Source organism: Pteropus alecto, unplaced genomic scaffold (assembly GCF_000325575.1).
Source record: "Pteropus alecto unplaced genomic scaffold, ASM32557v1 scaffold398, whole genome shotgun sequence".
Taxonomy (NCBI): Eukaryota; Metazoa; Chordata; class Mammalia; order Chiroptera; family Pteropodidae; genus Pteropus; species Pteropus alecto.
Window position 1 is genome coordinate 3539316 of NW_006442497.1, and position 8374 is coordinate 3547689.

The 8374-nt window shown below is 42.3% G+C and overlaps 1 protein-coding gene across 2 annotated transcripts; it reads right to left on the minus strand.

The window, feature by feature from the left end:
- Positions 1-6902: 6902 nt before the first annotated feature.
- On the minus strand, positions 6903-8367 carry SAT2 (spermidine/spermine N1-acetyltransferase family member 2). Of its 2 annotated transcripts, XM_006922333.3 has the most exons (6): positions 8287-8367; positions 8026-8077; positions 7808-7891; positions 7586-7687; positions 7406-7446; positions 6903-7267 (listed from the first exon to the last, which is right to left on the minus strand). In XM_006922333.3, the coding sequence occupies exons 1-6, from the start codon at positions 8350-8352 to the stop codon at positions 7100-7102; spliced, it is 513 nt and encodes a 170-aa protein (XP_006922395.1). In that variant the 5' UTR covers positions 8353-8367; the 3' UTR covers positions 6903-7099. The 2 variants fall into 2 exon arrangements, with proteins under 2 accessions (XP_006922395.1, XP_024895959.1); XM_025040191.1 differs by lacking the exon at positions 7808-7891.
- Between the last annotated feature and the right edge of the window lie 7 nt (positions 8368-8374).

Sequence of the window (8374 nt, forward strand, 5' to 3'; positions counted from 1 at the left end):
CCCGTCGCGCGCGGAACCCTGAGGGCCACGGCGCAGGCGTCAAGGCTGGCGACCCAGCTCGCGCTCGCCAGCGCAGCAGGGCTTCCACACTCCCTTTCGCTCTCTTACTCCCCCTCTTGGTAGCTTACTTGCGCTTGCGCAGAACGAGATTGGCTCGCTTCACCACCCCACCACTTCACCTCCCCTCTCTTCCTTCCGCGCCCCACAACACTGAGAGCTAACCAATCATGGAGAGGGAGGGGCCGCGCTCACTCAATCGGATTGGGTTTCTGCTGCTCCTGGCCAGACCACACCTACTTCACTGGGCGCTCCACCAGGTTTGGACAAGTTTGGGATGGGCATGCGCCTGAATGACTGCTTGGTCACTTTCCTCACCTTTGTCTTTCTTGGTGCGCACGCTCCAAAGCAAAAAAAAAAAAAAAAAAAAAAAGTGAAAAAGTGACCGGTGCGCAGGTCGAGTCCATCCATACGTATGTATTGACTCTTTTGAGCACTTATAACTCTGTACAATAGATAGGACTCACTTTCTTGCCTTGAGAAGATTCTGATCATGCATATAGTGAAAGGCTAACTAATAATTTCAAGGCAGTACTGAAGCTCAACGCAAGATGTGATCATGTAAATGCTGAGGAAATTCAGAATAGAAAACATTGTTATGGAGTAAGGATAGTTGTGGGAAATTTTTGGATCCTTGAACTAAGATACGAATTTTAGATAGCAGTGAATAATATAGCACAGAAATTAGAATCATGTGTTATGCATTTAATCATTTACCAAATATTTATTTAGCCTGTGTTCCAATCAATGGTAAATGCTAGGGATACAAAGACAAGGTGTGGCCCCTGAGCTCAAGGAATTTATAATATAATGGAGAAGTGGCAGACAAACAAGTTTTAACAAATAAAAAATAAGTACATAGAGTTCAACTGAAGTTGTAGAGATAAAGACAGGGTATTGAGGGAATCCCATGTAGACAATGGTCATTGTTCTTCAGAGTAATCAGGGAAGACCACAGAAGAGGAGGTGATGCAAATTGAGAGTTGAGTAGGAGTTTGCTAGAAGAAAAGTGCAGGAAGAGTATTCTGGAGCAAACAAGGAATACAATGGTGCAAAGGAGCAGAAAGAGCATATCCTTTGGGGAACTACAACTAGTTCAAACACCATCAACTTGAAGTAAGGAGCTGCAGGAAGCTAGATTGTAAAGGACTTGAAACTAGCTCAAGGAGAATGGCAAGCCATTGAAAGATTTTAAGCCATAGGTATAATGTGATAAGATTTGCGTTTTATAACTGCGGAGAACAGATAGAAGAGTAGAGGTAGTCCTGAAGGTGGTGAGACTTGTAAGGAGCCATTGCAGGTGAGAAAGATGCCGAGGACCTACTTGAATTAGGGGTAGGAGCTGATTTGAGCCTATTAAATTTGCAATAGTCAACAAGAATTGGTGATGAGGGTGGTTTGGGATGAGGTCAGAAGCCAATGAAGAAGTGGGAGGAACATAGGACTGCTACCAAATTTTCACCTTCAGTTACTAACCAATAATGCCAATCATGGAAGAGAAAACACAAGAAACAAAGGTTTGGAGAAGTTGATGAGTTTAATGAGTTTGATTTTGCTCTTTGAGTTTGAGAGGCCTGTGAACCATCCAGGTGGTCCCATGATCTCTTGTCTTCGACAAATTTCTTTCAGGTTCTAACTTCAATATAATTTCATTAACCTTACATATGCCCACACTAGGTTAAGTCTCCTGCCTTACACTGCCAAAGCATCCTATACTACTTTGTGGCACTCATCATGGTTGTATTATTAATCATTTCTCCAGCACCTCTTTTCTGCCATCACACTACAAGCTGTGAGGTCAGAGATTGGGTTGACTGTGTTCCATGTCTGTTTGTATGCACCATTGTATATCCAGTACCTAGCACAGTTCCTGGCACAGCAAATATTAACTGAATGAAGGAATCGATGTCCTGCAGGTCAATGGACACATAAGTGTGTGACCCAGGAGAGGTCTGGGCTAAAGAGGTGGATGTGGGAATCATTAGCATATAAGTCATAGTTAAGGCTGTAAGAGAAAATTAAATCTCTAAAGAAAAGTGTAGACTGAGCAATGAATTGAGTCCAAGATGGAACTCTCAACTACACCAGTATTTAAAGAGCTGGCAAAAGAAGAGATGCCTTCAAGAGTGTCTGAGAAGGAGCAGCAGTAGCTATGGTGGTAGAAATGGTAAAGTGACTATCAGCAGTGATTCTGACAAAGAGAAGGGGGTGTTAGAGAAATTAAGTCAAGCAGATTATCAAGAGTGCTGGCGGTCAGACTGAAGTTTGGGTTTGGACTCTTAAGCAATAGGAGCAACTGAATTTTGTTTTAGAAATGACACTAATCACCAACTTCCAAAGCCTCTGGCACCAATAGTCCTCTCAGGTTTGACTTTTTCTTCTTCATCTGCTCTCATTATTGTTCATTCAAGCAAAGGATGGAAGCAGGAAAGGGGAAAGAGCATTTCAGACAGGAGAATAGCATGCACAGAAGGCCCAAATGATAGAGTACAATGCATTTAAGGTACTGAAAAGAATCTAACATGTTTAGAACTGACTTAAAGAGAAACATGGCTGGATGGGTTGGTTTGAGCCAGAGCTTGGAGAGCTTGAAACATTATTTAGAAGTTTGAACTTTCTCCTGACAGCAGTGGGAGTCATTACAGTATTTTCAGTCAACTTGCCTTTTAGTAAAATTACTCTAGCTAAAGTATAAAGAATGTATAACAGAATGCCCCGTTTGGCTTAGGACTTCTAAATAAAGACACTGGGAGGAAGATAGAAAGATGGATAGATCGATAGGTGGATGATTAGATAGATACTGAAAAGGGAGATTAAATAAAAGTTTACATACTGAATGTTGAGATTTACTCAAGACTTCTTCACCCAGCTCTGAGATTACCTACAGCCAGGCTTATACCCTCCAAGTGGGAGTTTTAAAGAGTCTTCTCTGAGAAATCTGATCAGACAATAAAAAAGATCTAATGATACTGAAAGCAGGGGTTCCTCAAGGAAATGGCCTAGTTGATCACCCTAAAGTTCACAGTCAACATGCCACTCTTCTACCTCCCAATACACATATACAGTTTCCATTCAGTACTTTAGTGTCCCAATGTTAAATGAAAGCAGACAACTGAGGATTACCAGACATTTGAGAAAAGCTTCTAAAATGAAAGAGTCTAAAACAAATAGAAAAAAAGAGGAAAAAAATCTTAGAAGAAATAAAGATTATACAAGGAGGAAAAGACTCATGAATGCTGTCGGAGAAGAAAAGAACATACATTCATGAAACAAAAACAGAATGCTTGAAAAAAAATGCTTAAAAAATGCAGAGAACAAAAGAGAGCTCTTAGAAATTAAAAATAGGAAAATAGAAATAAAAATTCAATAGGATTGGAAAATAAAATTAATTTCCCAGAAAGTAGAGCAAAAAAATATAGAAGGTAGAAAAAAAAGAAAATTAAGGACTAGTTCATGGGATTCGACATCTGAATAAGAAGAGTTCTGGAAAAAGACAATAGAAATTAATAGAGAAAATCATCCAAAAAATAATAAATCAAAAAAATTTTCCATAACTGAAGAACATGCCTTTCCAGATTGAGAAGAACTACACTAAGACATTTCCATGTAAAATTTCAGAATGCCAGGATAAAGAAAAGATCCTAAAAACTGTTGGAGGATGAGGGAAGGATAATAAAGATAGGCTTCATACAAAGGATCCAGAATAAGAATGGTTTCAGACTTCTTAACAGCAACACCAGAAGCTTGAGAAAAGCATTGGAGACATGACTAAAATTATTAGGGCAGGGGGTGGCTCCATAGTGTAGTGGTTAGCATGTTTGCTTTACATGCAGAAGGTCCTGGGTTCATGCCCCAGGTGGAGTCACGGACCAGGACCCCCAGGGGTGCCAGGCTCTGGGTACATGCTGCGAGCATGTGGGAGGAGATGCCCTGCCTTCAGAGATCCAGTTCTTAAGGGGAAACAGCAACATCCATAGGTCAAGGGTGGAAGTGGCAGGGGTGGGGGGAATCAAAGAGGAAGAAAAAAAAATTCTTAGGGCAAATTATTTCCAACTTAGTATTTGATACCCAGCCACACTGTCAATTGAGTGCAACAGTAGAACAAAGACATTTTCAGTCTTAATAAGTCTCAACAAATTTACCTCCTAGGACCCCTTTCTTAAGAAGCTCCATCAAAGTAAACCAAGAAAGATGAAGACATAGGTTCCAGAAAACAGGATTATCAACACAAGAGAGAGGCAAAAGAATGTGAAGGGAGATTCCATTAGTGCCTCCTAAAGATCAGGCTCTGGAAAAGTTCTTCAAATAAAATAGATCAAATCCCTTATGTGTTTGTATATCCTTAAAAGAGATTAACACAACTAAGGGAGAATTTTGGGATAAATTAGTGTACACAAAAAACTAAGCAAACAAAAAAGACAAGGCAAGTATTAATTCCAGGGTAAGCAAAAATGGTACAGAAAAGAACTGTTAACTTTCCACATGGCTCAACTGTGAAAGCATTTGCATAATCATTAATAATAATGTAAACACTGAAAACAGATCCAACAAGATTATGATATAATATTGGAAAGATGAGAGGATGGGATGGGTAACAGGGGAATTGGAAAAGAGAGTTAGCGGTGGGAAGTCAATAGCCAATAGCTAAAACAGAAACACCAAGAAGTGGTAATACTCACATGCTATTCAGAGTGTGGATTATGAAGGTGAATACAAAACACAACAACACAATTTTAAAAATTAAGCGATTGTCTTTAAAGAGTGAGGGAAGCTGGAAGACTACTGTTTTTATATAAGCCTTTTAGAACTGATTCTTTAAATGATATATATCTTGACAAAAAAAGATAACCACAGGAAAGGCGGGTGGTTACGGAAGGAGGCTGGGATATTAGTTAGAAGGCTGGGGCAATTTTCAGAGAGGTGATAGTGGAAGTGGGGATAGGAATATGGATAGATTTGAAAGATATATTAAGTTTTCTTTATTCTCCCTTTAAAAAGCCCTCCCCCTAAATGCTCTCCCCTCTGTTCTCCCTGCAATGGCCAGAATCCAGGCCTTATCACCCCATACAATTAACGCATATATCTAATAAAATCACCTTATAGGAGGTTAATGAAGTGATGAGTGGGCCAGAGCCCAAGGAGTGGCTGCAAAATGGGGTGATGCTGGAGTGCGGACATCATGCTGTGAAAACTGGTAAGATCCGGGGCCAAGGTGAGATAAGAACATAAAAAGTGTAAACTCTGAAAAGCAAAGACAGAGCAAGATGGGGGCAAGAAAAATTTTGGAAATATTAAGCTTCCTAGTTTAGACCCTTTCTTCTGCATTAATGTTTAGTTTTGTTCTTTTTTTTTTTTTTTTTTTTCATAGAAGCAATACATGGGCATCACACAAAATTCAGAAGGTCCAAAATAGTATGTGGGAAAAGCAATCTCCTTCTTTTTGTTCCCTGGCCACCCAGTTCCTCTCCCAAGGCAGCAACACTTTCAGCTTGTTTATGCATCCTTCCAGAAATAATCCATTCTACATTAAAATTTAAGTTTAAAAAGCCCCATATCTAGGTAAATTGATCATGTTTACAAGATATTAATCCCTGCCATATTGAGATCGGCCAAGGATGAGACTGGATTCTTCTGGCTCTCATCTATGGAAGCAGCTGACCAGCTTTACTATCTCTTGATCAAGGTTGTCGTATAAGCCTATCTGCAGTAAACTAGTTTTAAAGGCCAAAATTTGGCATCACTCTGGAAGAATTGGGAAGAACAGTGTACTGTTTGGCTGAATCTTTTTTTCTAATTTGAACTTAAGATGGATCTTTAACTCTATCTAGACTTCAGTAGATCTTGTTTCTTACAATTTACGTATTTATTACCTGCTTGTCCCCTTTCAATGTCTAAACTGTGACCATTTAACCAATAGTTCATCCACAAAGGTAATAATATGCCACCATTGAAAGGGATGACAGATGTTTATGTTTAATGGCATGGGAAGATGCTTCTAATATAGTAAATGAAAAAACAGGTTGCAAAAGTGTATGGTCTCATAAATCCCTACACACTCAACTAATTATATGTATATACATACATTGAAAAAATCCAAAGAAATGATACCAAAGGGTTAACGTACTTATGTATAAAATATTATAAAAGTGAGAAACGAGCCTGTTCCCTTCCTTGTCTCCATGGGTCCTAAAGGTTTTTTTTGGTTTTGCTGAACTGAAAATAAAGGGTTTGTGTCTTTTGAAAAATAAAGAGCACTAGCTAGCTGAGCTGATTTTCAAAAAGTTGGAGAGACATGGTTCCATAGTGTAGCGGTTAGCATGTCTGCTTTACACGCAGAAGGTCCTGGGTTCACGCCCCAGTGGAACCATGGTCCATGGTCTACGGCCATGCCACCCTGAACAAGCCTGATGTCTGATCTCGGAAGCTAAGCAGGGTGAGATGGGAGACAACCTAGGAAGACCATATGCTGTAGGCATTAAAAAAATAAAAAGTTGGGGCCAGTGTCCTTCCCAGTGACTCTGAAATACTTCCACCAGGTGGCAGCCTGTTCCCTCTGTTGAGTCCGTGGGCCTGCCTCAGTCTTGGATCTCACAGCTCATCTAGACATTGGAAGTCTTTGTCTGGGTCCCAAAAGTGACCAAGAAGCCTGATATGCCAAGCTAGTACCTTGCTCTTCTTTTTTCTATAGTCCACGGGCCAGAGCCAAGACTCTGGATCACTGAGGGTGAAAGTCACCTCACCCTCAGCTCACCTTTACCCCTAGGAGTGACATTCACTGACCAGAACACTGAGGAAGGGTCATAAAGCGGCTGAAAAATATGAAAACATCAACTCTTCTACCAACATCTGGACATAGTGATTCTTGTTTATTTTTCACCCTCAATAAGGAGGTGGAAAGACCTCTCCCTCAATTCCGCTCTTTCTGTACTTCAGGAATATTCACCTCCAACTCTCTTTTCTTCAGTGGAGATAGTCTCTGAGGAGTACTTGGGCAGGTGGAGAAGGAGAAGCTCACATACTGAGAGATACCCAAGGGATGGCATCACTTTCCTGCCAACTCCCTCATCGCCTCTCCTTCAAAGCAAAAGGAATGCCAGCCCTCGGCTTCAGTCAGATCTTGGGCTCCTAGGGCCTTGTACAAGTCCATGGCCCTCTTATTCCAGTTCAGGACTGCCAGGCGGAACTGGGAGCAGCCCTTATCTAGGGCCACCTGTGGGAAAAGACATCACTCTTTCACTTTCCTGGATTCAGAAAAGAAAAGGTTTTCTCATCCTCTATTCGAGCCAATTCCCTCCCATAAACCTTTGCCTTCCCAGGGCGGGGCTTGTAGACCCATCCCCCTCCTCACCTCAGCCACCTTTTTGATTATTTTGGAACCAATCCCCTGACCTGATGTGGGGAGAAAAAGGCAAAAAAGAGAAATTGTGTGAGTTGGAGGGGATCAGAAAAGGCCATAGGCTTGGATTAGATGGTGGTCAAATCTATGGGTTGCTTTTCTCCCGCCCCAGCCTCAGCTTCTGTCCTGTACCCCGGTATTCTGGCTTCACATATATGTCTTCCAAATAAACGTTGCGTCCCTTCCACGTGCTGTAGATGAAGTAATATATCCCATAGGCCACCACACAGGGCCCTGAAAAAGAGAGAAGAAAGAGGAGTCAGGCCACTGGGTGCCTCAGGGGAGACCTCTGAGGCTGACTGGCGAGGCATACCTCTGAGGAGAGGCATACCTCTGAGGTCGAGGTGTTCTTACCCTGTGGCTCCCCGGGGCCGGGAAAAATCTCTGCTACCAAACAGTGATAGAAAGGATTCTCTCTAAATCCATCTGCCTTCAGGGCTGCAGAAATCAGAGTTGTAACAAAGAGAGAAAGAGGGCCTGGGTGTGTGCCCGGCCTTGAGCTACTGTTTGGGGAACCCATCTCTCATTTTCCCACCCCGGCCTCCGTCAGGACCGAAGTGCTGGGCCCCTACCTTCTTCACTGATCTTCACTTGATTCGAGAATTTCTCGTACTCAGCTAGTTCCTACAGCATGGGTACAGAGGCCAGATTAGGGCAAGTGCTGGAGCAGGACCCCAGGGCGCGTTCCTCCCCCTGCTCCCATCGCCTGCCGCTGCTCACACCCCCTTCCCCTGTTTTCATTCCCTCCCCACCCTCGGCCTCCTACCCGACCCCTCCAGCCATGCCACTCTGACCCCTTCTGGGACCCTGGTTTTCCCAACCGCAAACTTCACCCGAATCAGCCTCAGGATATTTCCACAGTCTCCCTCCTTCGCCTCTCGGATCCGCACGGAATCCATCCCTATCTCTACTGTCTGGGAA

Excerpts from the sequence above, each read along its gene's own strand:
- SAT2 (XM_006922333.3), bottom strand. The coding sequence starts at position 8,352 with ATGGATTCCGTGCGGATCCGAGAGGCGAAGGAGGGAGACTGTGGAAAT. Across the intron at positions 8,078-8,286 it reads ATATCCTGAGGCTGATTCGG|GAACTAGCTGAGTACGAGAA; the intron begins GTGAAGTTTGCG and ends CCCATGCTGTAG. Across the intron at positions 7,892-8,025 it reads AGTGAAGATCAGTGAAGAAG|CCCTGAAGGCAGATGGATTT; the intron begins GTAGGGGCCCAG and ends TGATTTCTGCAG.